The 24,198-nt window shown below is 40.6% G+C and overlaps 1 protein-coding gene across 1 annotated transcript in view; it reads left to right on the forward strand.

The window, feature by feature from the left end:
- The first annotated feature begins 74 nt into the window (after positions 1–74).
- The window catches only part of crebbpb (CREB binding lysine acetyltransferase b), a 40,685-nt gene continuing 16,561 nt past the window's right edge, over positions 75–24,198 (forward strand). Inside the window, exons 1-5 of the mRNA XM_084925955.1 lie at positions 75–1,201; positions 11,992–12,587; positions 18,256–18,423; positions 22,324–22,564; positions 23,395–23,508. Coding sequence (XP_084782081.1) covers positions 1,117–1,201; positions 11,992–12,587; positions 18,256–18,423; positions 22,324–22,564; positions 23,395–23,508 — 1,204 coding nt within the window. The 5' untranslated portion in view covers positions 75–1,116. The remainder of the gene's footprint in view (positions 1,202–11,991; positions 12,588–18,255; positions 18,424–22,323; positions 22,565–23,394; positions 23,509–24,198) is intronic.

Raw genomic sequence — 24,198 nt, forward strand, 5'->3', positions numbered from 1 at the left:
ACTGGTTTATCATAGCTTGTGTACTTGATAGTGTATTCGCTAAGAGTAAAGGCTGCTTTATCTGTTTCTATATAACAGTGTATAGCATTGACTCGCGTTTTAGCCTGCGAAATACAAAAAAAAGTTCCATTTCAGGTAGCGACTGTTGGGTGTTTGAAAAGTTTGAAACAGGTAGCTCGTTTTTTCTGTGTAATCCACCCCTAGAGGCAACTTCTCGTACGTCCACATGACGCACGGTGGGGACACAGGTTTACGTCAGGGCGTCAGCGCGCCTCCCCCCTCCCCCCACAGTCTAGCTGGGAAGAAAAAAAAAACTTTTTTGTATCGGAGGAATCAACAGCCGCCATCTTGACGCGGCTCATAGTCTGGATTTCGGGGGGAGCATTAAATTAAAAAACCGATCGGAGCCACACGGAGCGGGCTCAAACGGCTTTTTTCGTGCAGAAAATCGAAGCGTGAGCTCTTCCGATTAGAAATAATGCAAATATGTGAGGGCTAAGTGGGGTTTTGTCGTCTCGAAAGCCCTCTGTATATTTGATTTCCCTTTTAGAGAGCGCCGCTTCTCGCCGTATCGCCGTCCCGAGACGCTTTATTTATCGGGAGACAGCGACCAGAAAAATAATCCGTCTCATAGAAAATATTTTTCGAATTTTGATCTTTTTATTTAAGCCAAAAACGGAATTTATGGCTGCTCGTTTCGACTGCGAAAAAAATGATTCTGTGCGGACGTGAAATCGGCGATCTGCGGAGAAAGGGATTCGCTTATGCTTCGTGCCATATTTTATGATTGATTTTTATTTATTTTTCTCGGACTGAAATAATTTTTGGACGTGATTATTGAGGATAATTATGTGGGTGTTGGGTGTTGGATTATCATGGGGTGATCTTAGGTGGCGAAGCGTGGCGCTGTTGCCTATCTTTTGAAATCCTTTTTCTCCAGGCGGCGTTTCGCCAGTCTGCCAGTCAAAGAAAAGGAGGAAAAAAAACTGTTAAATTGCTCCTTGGCGCCTAACAATACAAGTGACCAGCGACTGCAAACCGGGGGGCGAAGATTTGGACTGATTTCTACTTTTATTCGTCGGTGTCTTTAAGCGCTTGTAATATTTGCCGACGAGGATGGCTGACAATCTTATGGATGTGGGACCCCCCACTGCAAAGCGACCCAAGATCAATTCACCTCCCTCAGGATCAGATGGCCCAGGTAAGGACAGGGCATTGTTTTTAGTGTACATGTTGTGACGAAGGTGTAGTAGTAGTAGTAGTAGTAATAGTAGTAATAGTGGTAATCACAGTTTTCAAGCTACACTGTGCACAGTTTGTGCCCCTCAACAGAAGTGAACGCATCATCTATGTACAGGAAAGCGGTCACTTGAGCGGACTGCAACTTTTCACAGGAAAACAGCACATGGTGATGTTATAGGAATAGTTTGATTTAATCTATAGATCACAAAATAATGTCTGTAAAAGACAAATGGCGTAAAAGGGGCTCAAGCTCAATGCATTTCCATCACACGAGGTTTTCAGCTGCTCAACAGGCAGAATTTGCTCCCAACTTTTCAACCTTTGTTGGGATAAATGTTAAATGCCTCAATTGTGTTTTGTCATCATAATATATCTTAAGATACAGATAACTACAGGGCTCTGGCAGCACTGATGAAAATGCTGCCTCGGTGTCTGGAGTTGAATCGCACTTTGTGTCGTGCTCCTTGACACTGGAGCCGTGCAGATTCGTGACAGCACAAGCTGTTGATAAACCTGCTGTTTGAGTGATAGTCGGACTGCCAGTGAAAGATCATGTCTTCCTCACATGCTGAAATAGTTTTTTTTTTGTTTGTTTGTTTTAAGTTAGTTTAGAACACAAACTGGACAGCAAACTTTTCTGCTGTTTTTTCTTCTTCAGGGAAGCATATTTGCATATCCTTTCCTGTTGTAAAAAGCTACCATGGGGAAGTCTGAGGCGTTTAGAGGGTAGCCCAATGGTCTGCCTGTTAAGCGGTCAAACCTGAAGAGCAACTTAGCTGATCCTACTCGAGAAAGGACTTTCGAATAAGACGGAAGGACTTTTTTTCTTTCCTTTCTTTCCTTTGCCTCCTCCTCACAGGTTATGTCACCCTGTGATTTGTGTTTGTGGTTAGGAAAAGAAAACATAACAGTCTATTGGCTTGTTTGATATGATGAGCTTACTTTTTATTTTTGTCCCATTAAAATAAGAAACGAACGCATGACTATAGTAACAATGCAAGGATTGCATCGCAATTACATGGGGACTTTTTAAACTTGAGGACATCCTTTCTTTTTTGTCTCTTTAAGGTACACCTCAAAGAGTCCAGTTGTATTGAAAATTACACTTTTGAATCAGAGCTGTGGAAAACTAATATGCACTATTTTCACTTTGCTGAAAAGCTACTGCTGCAGAAGTACTCTGTATATACTTTGTATCTCTATTCAGTGTAGTTGTCTACCAATTTAAGCCTTGATGACGTTAAGGGTTTACTCTTTGTAAGCATCAAAAAAGCATGGAGGGTCTTATTTCAGTAAAGACTTGCATTTCATTGCTGGGTTTGCATTAGTTAATCGATTCTTAATAAGATTCCTAGGTAATGCTAAGAATCTTAATCTTCAGGTGGCTTATTAAGCTGAAGCATCAATTTTCAGGAATATGTTGAGGTGTCAAACTTAGAATGGTGAAATGAGCTGCTCATATATTAAAATGCATGGCACTAAGGTGCTACCAAAGATGTGAAGGGGAAAGAACGCAGCATGTTGTGGAGATAAGCAAAAAGAAAACCACCAAAAAATACACTGAGCAGAAATTAGGTGTAGCTTAAGGGGAGCGATAAAACACAGTCGGGGTTAATGTAAAAACTAATCCCCAGGTCGCCTACCCAGAAGGGTGGCGGGAACCTTCAGATGTTTATAAATCTCCCTGTGGGAAGCACTTAAGTAGAGAATCTCTTTAAGTTTGAAATGCATTTTTTTTTGGGAATGCTCAATAAGGTTTAAACCTATGTAGGTCACCCACCCAGAAAGGTGACAGAAACATTCGCTGGGCAATAAAGCAGACCTACCCGGGGCTTCTTCCTCCTCCACTGCAGTTGGAAACTTTATCTGTTTTAGTTGATGTTCACACAAAATGTATGTTTTCAATAAGCCATTGTAGGATGTTTAGTGTTTTCCACAGGATGGGAAGCAGTAGAGATGCAGGTAGATGGTTGCGCACCCATGTTTTCTTTAAAGAATTATTAAATGTTATGTTTCAAGAGGTGTCCCTTTGCATGTTTAAGTGGGGCTATATGTTAAAAATAAACAGGGCAATAATGAGCTGCATCTTTCGGATATTTCTGTTCTGCTGGTTGGATTCAGCATAAAGATTTTGCTCAGCAGCCACCGGGGGTTTGTTGCAGGAGCGCATCAAGCATATTTCCACACTCTTTGGGTTCTGCTTAGGGTGGACACCCCTCCCCCTGACCAGGAGGACCACTGCAGCAGTGCTAAACAGCTAACCCTCATGTTTCCCTTGTTTAAAGGGAAACATGAGGGTTAGCGGTGTAGCAGGCACACAACTTTTAAATTAAGAGCAAGGCGATTGTCCACTAGTAAATCAATAGAGGAGCGTGTCACTCGTGGTGCAACACTCATTTTCTCTCGGAGACCTCCTCTAGTTTAAATTGTGGCATGCTCGAGGGATAAAGACCAACTGTGAAAAAACGATTGTTCTGTTGCTCGTCAAATAAACTGAATTCATATTAATTCCAAAGTAAATTGTGTGAATGCAGTCCATTCAAATTTCAACGCTAATTACTGACTGATCATTTAAATATTGTGGGGCTTCAGCGTGTTTGTCCAAATCATCGTGACTGTTATTTACACATTATATTGCCGACTGAGTCACCTTGGTAACTATTATTAGTAGTTGGGCTGATAGGAACGACATCACCCTATGCCACATCAAGCCAACTGTGTACAGAGCTGATGTTCACAGGCACAAATTAACAAAAACATCAAAGACTGTTAATGTGTGACTCTTTTTTTTTTTTTTTTCTTCCCCCCATGGTGCTCTACTCTCTTGTCAGTATGTGCCTGTGGCTTCAGGCCAGTGTCGCTTGTTTTCATTTGTATGACTGAGTGGGCGTGTCAGCACCACAGGCAGTAGCAGCCATCTTCAATCCTACCGCTCACCTAACGGGTTTCTCTCTTCCTCTTTCTGGCCTCGGTGTCTAGGAGACTACCAACTCCTGGGTGTATTGGTAGTGTTCAAGAGTGCTAAAATGTGCTTTTCACCAACCTCTGGATGTGCTGGCTGATGTCTCGTGTGGCGTAATTGGTGGAGATGAGAAGCATGTGTGGCACTGGATCGCTAAAATCCTCTGAGAAAGTATTTTCAGCAGTTTAATTCATTCAGTTCCTTGCCCCAAAATTAATAAAAAAAATTATATTTTGTGATCTCAGATCGTTTTGCCCAGAAATTTTCTTGTCCATTTCTCTAAATGGTTGCGGTTTTTATAAACACACGGCCGCAAATGATTGCAGCCCCAGCTTTACATGTTTCGTGGGCAGCTAATTTTGTACATCTTGAAGTCATCATAGTTCTTATAAAACACCATATTAAAATTTTTACAGTTGCAGTGCCACTCAAATGTGTGGAAAACAGCCCACTCGCACGTTTTCTCTTCACATACAACAGTACGTTTCCTATATTTCTTTGTTTCATCAGTTCAGAGGTTTTCTTTGATCATCATACCTAATTAAAAGGGAGCAGATTGTCATATTGGTCTTTTAAACAAGATTTAAATGTATAATTAACATAATAAGAATAATTAGTACAGAATACATTAACAACACACAAACATAGTGTTTTTTCAGAGGTCATACAAGATGTTAGTAAGTATCATGCTCTCACTATGTACCTATAATTTTTATACAAAAAACCTTGGCGTATATTCAAATAGAAATCTTTTAGAAACAAGTTCTGTCACTCTGCAGCCATGTTGGTAACACCTTGGGGCAGTTATTTAGAAATAGTAAGAATAAGCCTCTAGGTGTTGTGTGCCATGGGTTTTATGATAACAATGTTACAAAGAAAATGGCAAGAATAAGCAGCCGAATGAACCCATTGTATGTTCTTTGGCCAGTTTTTTTTTTTTTTGAGTGTGTGCAGTAAATAATTTTTCCCATACACCCCTGTTAAGGTCTTCCCTTTGCATTGCTCACACTCTAAAGCCCCTTTTCCGTTAGTACCTACTCAAATTGACTCGGATCGGCCGGTTTTCCATTATGATCTAGTACTACCTAACCACATGCGTGGTTGTCGTCATTGCAAAGTGTTCGAGCGTACTGCGCCATAATTAATATGCAACACGAACGCTACAAAAAAGGTGGACGTTGAGGCAAGAATATACCTGCAGCTCGGTCTGTGGTGGGTTTTTTTTCCCCTTCTTGGTACACATTTCCCTCGTTGCCGGGTTTCAAAATTGGCAGTTTTAACTTTCGTGAACTTAGATACTGAGTAGATACTAATGGAGAAGGGCCCTTGTCCACTAGTAACTACTTGGGTTGACTCGGCACAGCTTGAATTATTTTTTAGGATTTTCCATTAGGTGATGGTACCTGGTACCAGGTACTTTTGTAGTGCCTACTCAGCTGGGGTTCCAAGTGATCTGAAAATTTGATGTCAACAGACTGCATGCCACGGATTGGCAGAGGTGCCATTTGATGAGTCTTGAGAGTGTCTCCTTCACGGAAATCAAAACCGCCATTTTTAAAACCGGGAAACGAGCACAAAAAATACTGCCATAGTGTCCGAGTCTGACAAAAAGCCATACACCGACCAGCGGGTACACCATCACTTCAACATTCTGCTTCGTTGTGGCGTTTGTGTCACATACAGATAACGTCACGGGACTTTCGGCTGTGTTGCTATAATGACCTCATGGACATTAGGTGGAAATTGATTGTAATAGAAAACAACCAATACCGGGTTGAGTTTTGTCCAACCTCCTCGCTTTGAGCCAAGTAGGAACTAGTAGAAAAAGGCTATATGTGGGATGTCCAAGGCAGCAAGCTGAACTGAACAATTGGCTTTGGCTAAAATTTTTATTTTATTTTATTTTGTTTTATTTTATTTTTTTAGTTAATGTATGTGAAGAAGGCAAAATTGCTCCATTTTCCTCATTTATAAAGTCTTGATTTCATTGTTGGTTTATGTCATTTTTTATTTTATTTTATGTTTGTATTTATTTTTAAAGAGCTGTAGTGGCTTCATAGTGTAGTGGTTTACACAATTCCCTAACATCCCTCATTCAATTCTGCGAGGAGAGACGGATCCCTTTGCAAAAGGCATCCAACGCTACCCGCTGTGGTGACACCTTGTGTTATCTTTTAGTAGCTTTTTTATTAAGGCAGTATTCGCATGCTGTGGTTGCCAGTGCCGCAGCATACACGATACATTTGTCGTCAAACTTGGTGCACTCCAAAGTTTCCTCTCTTTCAGGAGGTTACCTACCTTAAAGGAGGAACTATAGGAAAAGCAGCTTTTCATATCAATGGTCACTAAGTCATAAAAACTGCATTTAGCGAATTATCTGATAATAGAGAAAATTGATAAATGCCAGATAAAAAGTTTGGTAACTGAATGAAAATAAATCTAGAACCTCCTGCAGTTTATACTTCCACCCCACATGTGCAATTTCACAACGCAACTTTAATTTACAACAAGTCCAACAAAATTGAGGTCTCTCATCAGAGTGTTTGAACAAATGCCATGCTAATTGATGGTGTATGGACAAAGAACAAAGCACAAACGCAGGTCGGTTCCTGCCACAGAACATTGGCTGAAAAGGCACGCCTTGATTGCTGCTAGAGTTTAAGTTACCGCAAGAAACTTGTTAACTTGTTGGCGAACTTGGGTTCTAATTCACTCACATGTTGCCTGCATATCTATAGCTGATATAACTCTGCTGTTTATCCAGCGTTAGAAAGACGCCCCATATCCACATTATCATGTTGTTGTTTGACTGCTTTTTGCAGCGTGGCGTTCTTTTCGTGCTGATGTCTTTTTACTGTCTCACATTTTCATTTTTTTCAGAAAAGTCATCTTTCCTTGTTTCGGCCTTACATGCGTTAGGCACATAACCGTGTTGGCTTGATGGAGTGATTGTGTAGATAACAGCTGAACACATTTTACAGTCTTTACTTCACCCCCTCTGCAATTAAAACAACAATCTTGTGACTTTACTGATTTTGGAAATTATTGCACTAAAATGAAAGGGGGACAAATGCCCACACAGCTTTGAGCCATCTAACGCGAGCTTGCCTGTGATTACCTGTTTTCCAGAAATTGTAATCTCTTCGCAAGAACTAATGACACTGTCTGTATGTCCTGATGTCTAATAAGCATTTCTATTGTGCTATATTCCTTTTTTGATGAGAGGGGACGCTTCAGATCCAGCTCAATTTCTACAGCAGGTGCTGGAACCATCTTAGCTGGATGCAGCTGCTGTTTATATGACCCAACACATTGGCATAAGTCAAATTTATTAAGTTTGCAATTAAAACCGTTTTTGGCTATTTTCTCTTTTTCATAAAATGAAGCTGCCAGTAGGGCAGGGCAATATGGCCAAAAATATTTATCACGATATATATTTGAAAATTTGCGATAACGATATAACTGACGTGAGAGAAAAAATACTTTACAACTCCACAACTTTATTACTGCAAAAAACCCATCAATGTATTTTCACTTAAACAAGCAGCAGTTTTTTATGTGCATTAAAGCTATATAAAAATTTAACAGTGAAAATGCAAATTCCTTGCTGACAGTTTAACCAAAAGGCATTTCCAGTGGAAATTGGCCGACATATCCTGAGCATAACCATGTATAATATCCACAAAACTTAAAAAGAGGTTATACACACACACACACACAATACGGTAATATTATGTTGAAGCACGGCACGTATTACTCCGCGAGGCTTCTGACTATGGTAGCCATAATTCAATTGTCACAGCCAGTTATTATGAATACAGAATTTGTGAAAAGACAAAATGATAAAAAAAAAAATTCCCCTGCTGTCATGCAAAAACACCCCTTTTGCTTTACAGTGGGATGAAAATGGAGCCTTTGGGGAACAAGATCTTTCTAGAGGAAGTAAAGTTCACAAGTTTATAGTAGGGAAACCTGTGAAAGGATAATTAACAGTTGATTTTGTCTCCATTTCGCTCATGGTCTCTTCATTGGTTTGTTTTCGGCAGCATGAAACACTTTGCTTTTAGCGTTGGCTCTCTGTTACACAACCTGTGGCTGCAGTACATGTTTTAAGAGGCATACAAGTCCATCCATCCATCCATTTTCTTAACCGCCTATCCCACCTGTCTGCTGCCAAATTATATTCATTTAATTAGGATGTTTTTCAAACACTTGCCATACGTAAAGCCTTTCTAATGGTTATAGGGGAGCGTGTGTCCTTGTGCTTTCATCTGGTTTGCAGTGCAAATTGGAAGTGGGACACTTAATTACTTTGATTTTCTCCATACACATTTATCCAGGTTTCTTATAAATCTAATGTTGCTTTAGTACTGCTGTAATTGCTCTGATTTTTTTTTTCTTCCTTTGTTGTTAGGAGAAACTGAAGCGCTTTACAACTGTCTGCTACCAGATGAAGAGAAATTAAAGATTTTAATGTGACTGCTGAAAACCTTTTGGGTGAATTATAGCCGATCGTAGTAATGTCGTCTTCAGAGAGAATAGTGTGGGATGGTGGGATTCTCTGAATAGCGGTTAGTACCATTTCCCACTACTTGGCATGTAGTAGTGGTCTGCTTCAGACCGTACTTTTTATTTTTTGGATAGGGTCATCATATTGAAGGTCTTAAGCGAGGCCTGGGTGCTTGCTCTTTGCCTACACATAGTTCACATAGTTTTCTTGGTCCACCAAGTCTTATTCCTCTAACCTTAAGCTTACCTCCAGTATTTTATTTAATGTTTGTGACTAGAATATTTAAGCTTTTTGTAGTATCTGCCACATATCATTGAGGAACAGGTTTGATTATACTCCAGTCGTAATTACCTAGTGGCCCTAGACATTGAGCCAGGCGTGCGTGCGGGTGTGGTTGTGGTTCTAGTAAAATGTTTATTGGCTGGCGTTCACAGCCACGCTCACGCCCCTACGTTAAGGACCTTGGCATAAATGCGATTTGGACTATAACCTTCATTAATGTTATCTGTGGGTTGAGTATTCATGTTTACTCATTCTTTGCACCACAAGAGTGCTCCGAGTTTCAGAGCAAAAGCTCCCCTCTGTATGATTTTTTTTTTTTTTTTTTTTGTACTCAGTGTTACTGTAAGGTCACAGCTGGGGCTGTGTTACTTTATTATTTTACTTTTAAGTTTGCTGTGTGTGAATGTAAACATTGCACACATGCAAGAGTTCATCTGCAGTTTAATTATTTTCTCTGTTCAGCCTGATTGTTTCTAAACTGAAGGTTAGTCAGTGTGAAATTTCAGAAATGCCCTCTAACTGTCTAAAGTATTCACTCACCTATACAAATCATGGAATTCAGGTGTTCCAATCACTTCCATGGCCACAGTTTTAAAGTCAAGCACCTCGACATGTAGACTGCATCTACATATGTGGAAGAATGGATTTCTCAGTGAATTCCAGTGTGGTACCATGATGGGATACCACCTTCTCACTACTAGATATTCCACAGTCAGCTGTTAGTGGTATTATAACAAAGTGGAAGCGATTGGGAATGACGGCAACTCAGCCACAAAGTGGTAGTCACATAAAATCAGAGAGCGGGGTTACTGGATGCTGAGGTGCATAGTGTGCACAGGTTGCCAGATTCAGTTTCTACAGACCTCCAAACTTCATATTTGGAAGAATGGCCATCCAAACCTTACATCACCAGCACAATGCTGAGCGACAGATGCCGTGAGTAAAGCATGCTGCAGATGATCCGACTATGTAATAATGGAAATGGGGCTTTAGTTCCAGTGAAAGGAACTCTTATTGCCTCAAAGACATTTTTGACAATTTTATGCTCCCACCTTTGTGGGAACATTTTGGGGATGACCCATTTCTGTTCCAGCATGACTGCTCAACAGCACATGATGCAAGGTCCAAAAAGAGTTGAATGAACATGTTTGGTGTGGAAGAACTTTACTGGCCTGTACCGATTCCTCATGGATCACCTTTGGGATGAATTAGAGCAGAGACTAGGAGCTCATCCTTCTCATCCAACATGAACATCTGTTCAAATGCACCTCTGGAGATTGGTCTAAAATTCCTAAAAAACACACGCATAAGTTGAAGTTGTGAAAACCTCCTGAAAGGACTCTACATATGCTTAAAAAGGAAAAAAGGATTAGGTTATTGTTTTGTATTTTTATGGCTCCATAGTCTAGTGATTTTCACGTGCTTCTAACAAGCAAAAGATCCCCTGATCACTCCCAGGAGGGAGACATCAATCTCTTGAGGGTTGTGTCACAAAAGGCATTCAGTGGAAAAATCTTCCAAATGAAAATATGTTGAGCCACCCACTCTGGTAGCCCCTTCTGATTAAGAGAGCAGCTAAAAGTACCTTTTATTGTTCAGTAACTTCCATGAAGACATTGATTCACTCCAAACCACTATGTACTTTCCCCCCATTGTTTTTTGAATGAATGAATATATAAATAAATACATAAACAAAACATTGCTGATTTCCAATAAAACCTTGGACGATAATGGACGATATTTCTAATGTAAAAGAACAGAACTTCTATACAGCAGGGCTTGCAAAATTTCAAAATCACTGGTAGCCCTTCGGGCAGGCACTCTTCGGTTTTTGGTAGCCCAAAATAAATTTAAGTAGCCCGAATAAAAAAAGAGATAATTTTTTATTGTATAATATTGTAAAGGAAACAAAACATCAATCAAAAAAATTGTTAAAACACAAATTACAAGAACTGCATAAAAATGACAATCATCAACTCAAATATCTGGTTTTAATTGAACAGAAGTTTCTGTGAACTTGTAAGAACTGTGTGGAACAGGGGTGGGCAATTCCAGGCCTCGAGGGCCGGTGTCCTGCAGGTTTTAGATCTCACCTTGGGTCAACACACCTGAATCACATGATTAGTTCATTACCAGGCCTCTGGAGAACTTCAGGACATGTTGAGGAGCTAATTTAGCCATTTAAATCAGCTGTGTTGGTTCAAGGACACATCTAAAACCTGCAGGGACACCGGCCCTCGAGGCCTGGAGTTGCCCACCCCTGGTGTAGAACATGAATCAGTCTGTGTCAGATTCTGAATCTGAAATTTCCACTGAAGTCACGGATGAGAAAATGCCACTCGACGTTGAGGGCATAGCATCTCCTTCATCAGCTTTCTCTTCCTGTGCATTGCCCTCCATTTCACTGCTCTTTGTTCTTGTCGGGGTTTTATGATCCAGGTGTCTTGAACCTTTCAAGAAAACATCCAGAAACGAATCGACTTGTCAGGGCAAAAAGATTCAACTGTTTCCCCATTAATGGAGAGTTGCATGCAGTCATTTAGTGTTTCAGGGTGTAGAGAGGTACGATGTGTTGTCTTCACTCGGTTCATGCAAGAATATCCTCTCTCACAGATGGCTGTTGATGGAATAAGTGTCAGCATTAATTTCACCACCGCTCTTTATATACAGTTTGTGTGATTGCAAAATGAAAGTGAAAGCAAAAAACAAACGAAAATTCAAACGCGATTTCAATACGTCACATATTGAAAGAGGATCATTGATGCTAATGACATAATTACCCAGCTAAATTTGCAAAAGAATGCAAAAGCACTGACATGTTTTTCCTTCCTATGATAGCCCTACGGGCAGGGCTGAGATAGATTTTAGTAGCCCGACTGGAAAAAACACTATCCCCGGAACGTCGGGCTAGCGGTTTTGCGAGCCCTGTACAGTCAGCTAATAACTAACTGGTAGCTTATTGACTAATTCTTGTTTTCCTTTCTCTCTTCTTTAGATCTCGTGTCACTGTTTGACCTGGAAAATGACCTTCCTGATGAGCTCATACCCAATGGAGACTTGGTAATGGGAATGTCCTCTAATGGTGGCCCAGGTGCTGGTCCTGGTCTTAACTCAGTGGTTCCTGATGCTGCTGCGAAGCACAAGCAGCTGTCTGAGCTCTTGCGACCGGGAAGCTCAAACAATTTAGGAGGTGGCCTGCCACAAGGAAGCATGGTGGGAAACCAGCTAGGTGGTGTGCTTGGTAAAAATACACTAGGGCAGGGTTCCCCCAATCACCAGTCTCCCCAGGGCCAGAAGGGAGGTCCAGGACAAGGCAATGGAAGTGCAGGCATGGGCTTCAGCCAGCCTATGGGCCAGGTTCATGGTGGCATGAGCCAGACAGGACAAGTGATTAATGGGGCTATGGGACCAGCAGGGCGAGGGAGACCTGGTCTTGGCATGCAGTACCAGGGCCAGCCCATGCAGGGGACACAAGTGGGTGCTGGACCTGGAGCTGGAAGCAGTGTGGTGGGAGATGCACTCACACAAGGAGGGCCACAGATGGGTGCGCACAACACGATGAGTGCTCAGCAAGCAGGAAACATGAATAAGGTAAGGTTTGAAACTCTGCTCAGGTAACTTGAATACCATATTTTTCAGACCATAAGGCCCATTAAGCGAAACAAAACAACCAGATAAGTCAAGCTTTACTCAGCTCATTTTTCTTGCTTCCTCCACTTCCGTACCATTGATTCATTAATGTTGAATTCTCTCGCAGCTGCTCTGTTCACATGTTTTTGCAGTATATTAATGACTAACCTCGTGTTGTGGATGGATTATTTTAGCTGTTCTCCTGACTGAAGTTTGGTCCGTTTACAGCATCCTGCCATGCGATTGCATTTGTCGCTAACCGTCGGGGAACCCTCACATTAACTTTTATTGAGTGGAAAAAAGTTATCATTCATCCTCCAGCTTCACTGTGTTTAGGGCTGTTCGATATAAACGATATGTATCAGATGACGATATAAAAACATCTATCGTTTCATTTTACGCTATTGTTTGTTTCATGGTGTCGCAAAATAAACCGTTTACGGCAAATATTAATTTCCTAAAGTTCTCTCTTTCTCTTATATTTAATATAACCACACTACGGACGGACAAGTGCCTGTTTTTATGCGTTATCGTTACCAACAACGACAGTAAAACCATCGCGTGTCCGCTTGTTTATTTTCCACATAAACCTTTCACAATAAAGCTCAAGATCCTGTTGAGACTTTTCAAAATAAACGGAACCACGTGAAAGATTATGCAGTGTTTACGGATGAGAAGCAAAAAAAGAGCCGTCAGGTGCTAAAAAATAAACCTTAGACTCAAACGTTAGAACAGGCTTTTCCCCGCAGCACCCTGTGTAATAAATACAAAGAAAACGGCGGGCGTTACAACGCATGTCTTAAAATGTATAGCTTCATGCATCGGTTAAAACACTCGACTCCAGCTACATGACGCCCAGCTGGAAACACTTCGCGCAAGTCGAGCTGCCCGAGATTCACAGAATTTACAGAAAATTATAAATTTTTGTGATTTATATCGTTATCAGGACGATAGATGTCCTATATCGGAATATGAGATTTTGGTCATATCGCACAGCCCTAACTGTGTTTATGTTACGCTAACATAGCTGTGTTGCTAGCGATCATGTAGCACATCATTATATACCAGCTAGTCCAAGTCCAACCCTACAAACGTAACTGCTGTTTAGTTTTCTGTCTTCATTTATGTTGGAAGTGACAGCAGAGCTGTACGTTTTAATTTTTTCAGAAATCTCTGTCAGAACATGCTAAATCATGTTTAGGTGGAAACTAGCGAGCTAACTTCCTGCTAATTTCTAACTTGGTTAAATTTAATACATTCTGTTTTCATGGATGCCTGAATGTTAAACTTTATTGTTCCACCTGGTAAAGCAGCAACACATCATTTTATTAAAGATCAAAGAATTTAGACCGTTTTTATCTCTCAATGATGTTGCAGTGTTCGTTTGACTTTGGGACCTGAAGCAGAGTTTACAAGCTGATGAGTTTATGCCATCAGCTTGTCCTAAGTCAGTTTCCTTCCACATATAGCTTTGCAAAAACTGCATAAAAAGCACTTGCAGCAACAAAAACATAATATTCCAGAAACACGCTTTGCTGATCCGATCAGCTGTTTGTAACACTTCCTACGTCCCTCAGCGCGAACTATCGCATGTCCGCCATGTCCTGCCCGAAACCGGAAGTGACGTAATTTTGCGGAAATGTAGTTTTTTGCCATGAGCCTTATGAGCCTATACTGTTGTTTTTAAAAGTTATGTTTGACTTTATGACTTTCTGTGTCATTCATGGGATTCTTAGGACTCATATTGCACTGCTGGAAATAGTTTATTTTGATGCATATGCTGTTTATTTGCAAATTTGCATTATAATATTTATTTTCGTTTTTCCTGCAGTATATAAAAATTGGTGTATTTCAAAAATAAAACTATGAAGACACTTAAAATAAATTTCCTGTGGTGGGAAACTATTTTGTGCAACTTTTTTGTATTTACAGTTTTGAGGGATAAGCCTCTTAAATTTCTCTAACTAGAAATATATGTTAAAAAAACAAAAACAATTTTACATTTTTTTGCACTTTTTTTGCAATTTATGTAATTACTATGCACTTAATGCAGACATATTATTAAAATTTGGGCTATAATGGTTGTATTGATGTATATCAACTTATAATATATAATATAGTATATCAAATATAATATAAGCTCTGGCGGACTTGGTTCTATGGTAGGTCTTAAAGGGTTAAAGGATTTTAAGTGTGCCTTATAGTGCAAAAAATACAAGTACATACATTCTGAATAGGAATTCGCTCAGGCTGTAGTCAGTGGTGTCAGTCATTGTGGTCTTACATGCTGCAAGTTGACACAATCAGGGCAAATGTGACGAGACCTGAAAATTGTGTCATCGTACTTCTACAAAGCGAGTCAAAGTTTGTGAATGAAAAATAATTTCCATGATGTGCTTCTGGTGCAGTTGGTTGTGATAATCTTTACTTTCACAGACTTTGAAGTGCTCATTGTGAGAACATGTCTTTCCTTTTGTCTGAGAGCTTTGCGGTTTGACAGGAAACCAGGGTTAAACCAGCAGGCTAGTTCTCACTAAGATTATTTGAACAGACATTGCCACATGAAAAAAAGCCCCTCCTTTCCTCATATAGACACATACGCAGTAATATAGGACTGTTTGTGTTATTTCATTGTTTAACAACGTGTATTGCTTTGTATCTCCCTTATATATTATGTCATTTGTACGAAACTGAAACTGTCACCTTTTGATCGTACTGAGACACCATGATTATGTTTGAGGTGAGGAAATGGGGTAAGAAGAATAGGTCGATTTGAACCAGCTTGTGAGCAGTATGACATGCGATCAAGAAGTTTTGTGATTCGATTTGTAAAAAGGAAAACGTACTGTACCTGATTTCAATATGGCTGCTGTCCTCGCCATAGTTGTCTACTTGTGGACCGACTGTAGTCTGATCAAATTGTTGTGATTTTTGTGAGGAAAAAGGTTAATTTAAAGTAAGAATTTTTTTTTTAAAAAAAATATATTTTTGTTTCTTTTGTTTGGGCAGATATAGCTAACACAATTTTTTAAATATGGAGCAATTTTTATCTTTTTGACCAAACAATTCATGTGAGCTGCAAGTAACATAGCATGATTATTATTTGAATTTTTTTGAAAGAATTGAATTGAATTGCCATCATACAGTAAAGTGACAATAGACAAAAAAAACCTCCACCTTAAAAGAATCAGTTAATTTTAGTACAGCATTTTTACATCTGTCATAAACGTTTATTAATCAGACTGTAAATACTTAAAGAAGAGAAGAAAATTAGATCCACTGAGAATGAGGGGAAAGAGTCGGTGCTTCTTAAGGACGCTTTTATGCTCAACACACTCAGCACTGCTGTTTCGGAGTCACTTTAAGTAGCCATGCACCGCTGCCACTATTGCTAGGTTGACAATATGTCAAGTGTAGAAGCTAAGAGATTAACAGGTTACACATAAGGAAATTTTGGAGACTTCTCAAATCAATGCTTCCGGTTTTGACCTCTTCTCTTCCTAAATCAGCGGTGATGTGGCAGTATTTGTCTCCAGGTGCGTGCGAAGACACCACTTTTATTATAGTGTCTTTCCTCAACTTTGCTCGACTTGCAAACAAAACTGGTTAGCGCTGAAATGGAAGAAGTTGAAATGTGAAACAAAGCGTTTTTGGACCCTTTAAAAAAAAAAAAAAGTTTTCTGCAGAAGTTCTCATGTTTTCCAATTGTTGCTGCAATCTCCCACTAAGCCATCTGGAAATCTTTGTGCTCCTGTCGTTGAAATTCATGTAGAGACCAAACGGCTCACGCTCTCGTGTCTCCAGCCCAGCTGTGCTGCGCGGGCCAGCTTACAAGCTAAAACAACACCAAAGCGCACTGCACGGAACAACAGAAGCTGTCACGTCATTTTTGGCGCGTGCCACTGTTTGCAGGCAATAACTGCCTGTAATACGTACAGATCATCAAGTGGGAGAATCCATGTGGGAGGCCGAATGTGTGAATGAGAGAGCGGCAGCAGGAAAGCATCGGTGTCTCTCTGTGTGGAGAAGTGGAAGGGGGAGGGGCAGGCAGCAGTGCAGCGCTCTGCTCAGCTGTTGTGCAAGCTTTGTGTTGTCACCTCCCTTTTTTTTCCTGGGCAAGCCCTGCCCAGCAGCGAAAGCAAAGCAGACTGCTGCTTTGGCCACCACAGAACAGCGTCAAGCAGAAGCAGCAGAACGGTTCAAGTTGAGGGTATCAGAGGGAACAAAAAGCTAATGTCGGCTGTGGTAATAAATGGTGGTCAGAGCTCTTGATAAGGAAGTATCTGTATGTGTGGCCTTAATGTTGTGTGATCAAGTCTGTTAATCTTGCTCCTGGTGAAGCCTGGCAAGACGCAGGAGATGATTGAAACTGAAATTTCATCAAAAAAAAAAAAAAAAGGAAATATGTTATTTTAAGAAATTGAAATAAGCTCCTGGAACACTCTATTAAGAAGATGTCACACTTGCTGGCTAATAAACGGGTGTTATGTACCTTGAGCTAATTTTCCAATACGCACACAACTTTGGTAACATAGATACTGAAGAGTATTTGTAGCCACATGCTTTTGTTCTTGCAGGTGACAAATTAAATTGTCACTTTAATCAGTTCTACTTTCACTTGTTTTCTACAAAACACGTTCTCTGGGTGGCAGTGTTAATCGAAGCTGCAGATTCATTAGTTGTAGTTAGATTACTATAACTTATGGACACGTCAGGATTTTCCAAGTCTGCTGCCAACACGTCTCACCAAAAGTTTCCTTCGTTGGCTGGGAAAGCAGGACGGTCCTGATGTCTTTCGGTCTCTTCATCCATCTTCCTTTTGTTTGGGATCATTTTCTGTGGACGATGGCGCAAATAAATATGGCCAACCTTTTAAAATCAAATGACTGATTGTCCACATAGTGGTATGTGGAGTAATCACTGGTGGGGGAAGGGGTTTAACCAAGAGGAAATGCTGAACTGTGTGTGTCAGTGATTAGTTCGGCTTGCGAGTTTTCATGCAAGGCAGCTAATTTCTGTTTACCTTCAGTCAGACGGAGGACAAATGATTCGTATAAAAATCTGCTGGTTTGAAAAACTGCATGGAGCCCATGCTAGCTCCTTCACACAACAGCATTTACAGCTTTTTTTTGTGTCATTCCCCATTTCCCTGTGTCTCCCCACAGTGGAAGTGAAACATGTGGAGTAGAGTCATAAAGCCAAACACATGAAGGTTGAATTAAACTCGAATTATCCTTTAATGTGACTTTTCTTGACTGGGAAACACTGATGAGAAGACTGACCATCACTTTGTAGACTTTGAAGAATTTGTTTTTTACCTGCGCTTTCAACATAAACAAAAACAACAACAGAAACTTTATAACAAGCGGCAGCAGCAATGCTCCTTTTCTTGAAAAGAGAGTGCTTGAATTTGTTCTGTGTGTTCGTTATCAGATTAACCTCCTACGGTGCCCAGTAGGAAAACTCTTCTTGGGCTCCTGTTGACCTTCATTGAATTTGCAGTGTATGTTACAGTCTGTCCCATTTGCAATGAGACACAAGTGAGTGGAGAGGTAAAGGAGCTGTCCACTATGAGGGTATGCTGCACGATAGGTCTTCTAACTAGCCTGCATCCTGTTACTCACTGTAGATGCCGATGCCAGGAGCTCCATTTAGCCAGCAGTATGGCCAGCCTGGGGTGCAACAGATGGGGGCAGCGGGGGTCAACGCCCAACAACTGCAGAACAAGACAGCGATTTCCAACAACCTTCCTCAGTTCCCTGCTGATTTGAAGGGAGCTGGGAGTGTGCCAAACATGGTGAGTGTCCGCCCGTTGTTTAAAAAAATAATAAACAAGGGTAAACGTCCCAGGCTTTAGTTTAAAGTTAGTTTCTGTCCTTGCTGCTACACATTAAATTCTTATTTTAGCTTTTTTACTCTGACACAACTTACTGAGCCCTTCCTGAACTTCTACCTGTTGGCCTGGTTTCAGCTTTTTTTCCACTGTCATCTTCCTGTTGTGGAGATGAGCACCAGGAGCTAAGCTTCAGCAAGTCTGTTTCAGTGTACTTACAGGGAAAGTGACTCAGTCCTAGTAGAGCTGTTGCTTTTGACTGGTCAACCACAGCTGTCTGTTGTTGATCATCAAACAGATGTGACGTTGCATCTGGTTTTGTAGGTCAAGCAGGGACAGTAAAAACAGTGTTTGATAAACCGCGTGGTCTGCCTTACAATGCATTTTGTTGCACTTATGGTTATTGAGCATTTCATGTTCTCCACTGTCTTCTGCACTGCTTTGCACTTGGTTCATGGTGTTGACATACACAAAGTTTAGTTGCAGGAAGTCTCCGGGCTTCGCTGTTGCTTTTTTAAAAAATACATCCAAAGGGTTTAAAGCGCACCTCTTCTAACTTGGTGCTATCCACCCACCCTAATGCGTACTCTGTGGCTAATTGGGACTTCATAGATGGAGCTCTCACTACTGCCTCTGGTAAGAGAGGGAGAGAAACACAACAGGAAGTTTATTTCATGCTTCCAGCGTGATGGCACAGTAGCATAAGTTTGTTCTCATTGAGTAATGTATGTTAGTCAACCGTTATTACTGACCATAAGTGGACAGCAACCAGGATAAGAGGTTAAACTGTTTGAAATGGTATTTGGAGGGTTCTTTGTTTTTAAACATCTTTGTAGATCTTACAGTCTTATAAGATTTTTGGCAGCGTTGGCATGGTAGTGTGTGAGGTCGGGGATGGAGGATGGAACAAAATTTGTTTTCTTTAAAGTATTTAGTGTTGGAAATAAATCAACTGTTGTCCAAATTTAGTGACGACTTGAGAAAGAAAGGATGACTTTTGCTTTAACTTTGGAGGCATTAAAGACTGTAAAAAGCGTTGGGTGTTGAATTTTCCACTCACAGCACGCCTTAAAGTAAATCTTCTGTATCATTTTAATAACCTTAATTAGCTTGAGACTATTAATTGGCCCGTTGATGTTGAGTTGTTTTGATGTAGCAAATGACAGCTCTAACATTTTGGATGCAACTCTAGTTTTAATGTTATTTTGATGGACTTCTTTTTTTAATCCACTTGTGTATAATGTTTCACTTATCTGAGTATCCATTTAACGTTAACAGTCGTTACCACTTTTTCCTGTGATTACAGTGTATGTCCTCTTTGCTGTTAATGCAATGTTATACGTGACATACATGACCGACAGTTGCGATGGTGTGTGGGAGCGCATGTGCCCGCACACATGTTCATACCAGCACAACGGCACTCTTCCAGTTGAGTGTAGATGTGGGTACGAGCTACAGTGATCATTCACTTACAAACAAGAGAAAACAGACAGGGCATTTCTTTGTTTTTGTTTTTTTTATTTTTAGTTGGAGTTTAATGTAGCTGTGCACTAGCAGAGATGGTAGGTTAACTCTTGTGTATTTGTTGGTGAAAGAGAGTATGTGTGTGAGGAGGGTTTGCAGTGTGGTGGGGAGATGGGTGCACTAGTTTTTACGTGTGTAAAAACAGATTAAAGTTGGAGGAATTATATCAGTGGGGGGAAAAACTGAAAAGAATAGACCCCGGCAGATGACTTATTATTGTTTTAACCGCTCTGTCCCCTCATGGCCAGTAAATTTTTTTTTGTGTGTGTGGTTAATGCTGGAAATGGGAAATTGTGTTTCACTTTCTCTCTCTCTGTCCGTCTGGTTCTCTCTGAACACGCTAATGTCTGCGACGGAAATATGTAAGCAGAGGCAGACATATTTGTCCCTAAAGTTTTGTCACTATTTTGCATTTTCCCCTCATCGTCATTCCAACATTTTGTCGTCTCCTTCCAGGAATTTGCTAATATCTGCGATTCCTTACAGTGGGGGGCAATAATTATTTGATCCCCTGCTGAATTTGTAGCTTTGCTCACTTATTAGAAATAAATGTCTCTAATTTTTAGGTAGTTTTATTTTAAATCGAGAAAGAATATCAATCGAAGTCCCAAAAAAATATGACACACAAGTTATAATTTTGTTTGCATGTCAGTGAGTGAAATAAGTATTTGATCGCCAAGCAAAATTTGGAGAATGTGGGAAAACCCTTGCTGGCAAACACATGCGTAAGATGTTTTTGTAGTTGGACACATCTCAAGAGTGATTTTGGTCCACTCTTCTTTACAGAAACTTTCTAAATCCTTTAGGTTTCTCAGCTGCCGCTTGGCAACTCAAAGCGTCAGCTGCCTCCACAGATTTTCTGTAAGATTGAGCTCTGGAGACTGGCTAGGCCACTGCATGTTCTTGTAGTTGGTCACCAGGTTTGGCCACATCTCAGGAGGGAATGTTCTTCTTCTTTAGCCCCTCCTTTTTGCCTTGGCAGTATGCTTTGGGTCATTGGTCGTGAATGGGTCTTCTAAGGTTACAATCTTCAGTCTTCTGGCTGTGGGAAGCTTCTCAGTAAAGATTTTATGGTATATGCCCCACTCATTGGCCCCTCAGTGTGGTAAAGTTGTCCTATAAACTTAGCAGAAACACAGCCTCAAAGCACAATGTTTCCACCTTCATCCCTGACTGTGGAGAGGTGTTCATTGGGTCATACTTAGCATTTCTCTTCCTTCAAATATGACAGGTCAAGCTAGCAAATTTAACACGCGCTTGTACATGTGCCTTCTTGAGCAGGTTGTCTTTGAAGGTTTGATTGATTACAGCATAGTGTGTTGCTAATGGTGTAATGCTTGGTGACTGTGCTTCCAACTGCCTTTAGATCACTGACAAGCTCCTCTGTAATTTTGGGCTGATCCACCATCTTTTCTCATCATCATCCTCAATCCATGAGGCAAGATCTTGCATGGAGCTCCTTAACGAGTACGAAGATTTATTTTTCTTCCATTTCTGATTAATCTCACCAAGCTGCTTCTTGATGGGTCTTGCAGCTCATTGCAGCCTTGTGCAGGTCGACAGTCTTGTCTCTGACATTCTTTGACACTCTTTGGCCTTGTCCATGGGGGTGCAGACGATAGATTGGAAAAAAATGATTCTCTAGAAATCTGCGTTTCATACACTTAAGTTGTAATCAGGAGTATCTGCAAATGACTGGTTGTAAAGGATCAAATACTTATTTCACTCAATTATAATTACATACAGTCTCCTGCTCAGGTGCAGGGCCAGGGTCCATCTCAGCAAAACCCACAGGGCCCCCAGCACCAGCAGATGCACATTTCTAGGTTTTATGCAATGTCTTTTTCTGGATTTTTTCCCCCGTTAATATGCCCTTTCTCTCCATTAAAACTGGAGTGAAGTGAACAAACTTATAAATTCAGCCGGGGATAAAATTTCACCCATTATATATTGAGACTGTGATGATTATTTATCATATTGAGGTGAAAGTTGTTGTTCTTGTACTGACAAATGTAAAAAAACTGCAATTAAAAAGTAGCCAGAAATGCATACTGGGCTGCAATGACATTATGTGTAGTTGCATTTCCAGGGAGGTGCACATCAGGTTACCACGTAGATCACGTTGTGGGGTTTCATACCTATGATAAAGACTTAAATCTAAGGCCAAAAAAATATGCATAGCTTCAGTCAGAGGAACAATATTTTTCGTCTCCTCACGCTATGATCATTCATATATCCACATTTAAGTTTTTGCCTCCCGGGGTTTCACATCTGTGTCTGAGTTTGCACCTCTGTGCGTATCCATCACTAACTTGTGTGCGTATTGTGTGTTTATCACAGATGCCGCAACAGGTAGCATCAATGGTCCCTGCTCCCGGTGGTGTGTCCGCAGGCCCAACGGCCGACCCTGAGAAGCGAAAACTCATTCAGCAGCAGCTGGTCCTGCTGCTGCATGCACACAAGTGCCAGCGGCGGGAGCAGGCCAACGGGGAGGTGAGGACCTGCACCCTGCCCCACTGCCGCACCATGAAGAACGTACTCAACCATATGACCCACTGCCAGGCTGGCAAAGCCTGCCACGGTGAGTGAAAGTGATGAGTTTTTAGAGACTGAATTAAAAAATAAATAAAGAGAAGCCTTGGATCTACCCATATGAGCTTTTATGTGACCGTGTTCTTCTAATTTGGTATTTTATCTGCTAACTGCTGCTAATAATCTCATAAAAACGAGATTCAGCTTCTAACAGATGGGTTTACTGTGCCATGTGTTTGCAGCCATAATTAGAGCCTGTGATGTGGGCCTGATGCCATTTCATTTAGCATCTAAACAAAATGGCACCGGGCGTCGATGTCTTGCAAGTTTCATCCAAACGACAATAAACACCTGTTTCTTCAGACTCACACATATACCATCACCACAATAGTTTTGAGTGAAATTTCAAAAAACAAAAAATATCCATGAAAGTTGCCTTTTTGAAAGGCATTATGAAGAAATTACTGACTTTAAATTTTAAAATGTGGCTTTAAAATAAAATGCTGAGGATGACTATTGTGTCACTTTTTGATTTATTGCTTAAATGGAGACAGTCCAATTGTTTCATTAACCAAGCCTCAGTGATTGACGTTACCCAACAAAAGTTGAATCTTAAGTTACAAACAAGTTTCTCCCACAGTTTGGTCCGTGTCTGTTAGTCAGTAGCTTCACTCTGACAGTTGTTGGTAGTGATGACGGCATCCAAGAGTGATAGACTTGGAAATTTGACATTTTATATTTTTTTTCTCCATTTAACCAGCACCTGTACTTCACTGTAGTGTGCAGATATTGGGGTTCTATAGTCTTGCGATTTCTCCTGAATTAACTGTCACCAGCACCTCACTCTATTTTTCCTATTTGTGCTTTATTTTTCTCCAGTTGCACACTGTGCATCATCCAGACAGATCATTTCCCACTGGAAGAACTGTACGCGGCACGACTGTCCGGTGTGCCTGCCTTTGAAAAATGCAAGTGACAAAAGGAATCAGCAGCGTAAGTAACTTCAGCAGCTCCATAATTTTAATCTTAATTATTCATTAAACCCATATGAAAAAACCCCACATGGATTATAAAGAAGATATCTGAAATGCAGGTAACTTTTCAGTAAAGCAGTCATTACTCTGGGATAAGCCTCTCATGTTTGTGGTATAAAGTGGTGCCACCTGCAGGTTGTGTTTCACTGCCACTTCTCTGCTGGCTCGCAGACTGTGAGGGCTCGAGCTGCGAGAGGATTCCTCTAGAAATACTGGGCCTGTAATGTGACACCCAGGGGAGGGGCTCAGTGGCGCTTTTAACACTGGGGGCAGGTTCTTGGGACAGCATGCTCTCTAATTGGTTAAAAAGCCCTATGACAGATTTAAATCCCCGACAGAGGCAGCATGCTCCCTGTCAGCTATCAACACAGCAGGGAGCAGCACAGGGATGTCAAAGTCCCAAAAAGACTATTTGTAGGGTTGTTGTTTTTTTAATTTTCACATAAAAAAAACAAGTTTTTCATTTTTATGTTTAAAATTGTTATAGTCATATACTAATGTTATTTTTTTCTAACAATTTATAGGCTGACATTATTAATACAGGAGAGCATAGAAGCACACCTGAAGCCGCATTTACTCCTCAGTTATTGCAGGCTATTACTTGAGTTAATTCTTTAATATAATATTTATAATGCAAAACCACTTATCA

This window comes from Perissodus microlepis, chromosome 4 (genome assembly GCF_051167445.1).
Source record: "Perissodus microlepis isolate ML-2025 ecotype Zambia chromosome 4, ASM5116744v1, whole genome shotgun sequence".
NCBI classification, from domain to species: domain Eukaryota; kingdom Metazoa; phylum Chordata; class Actinopteri; order Cichliformes; family Cichlidae; genus Perissodus; species Perissodus microlepis.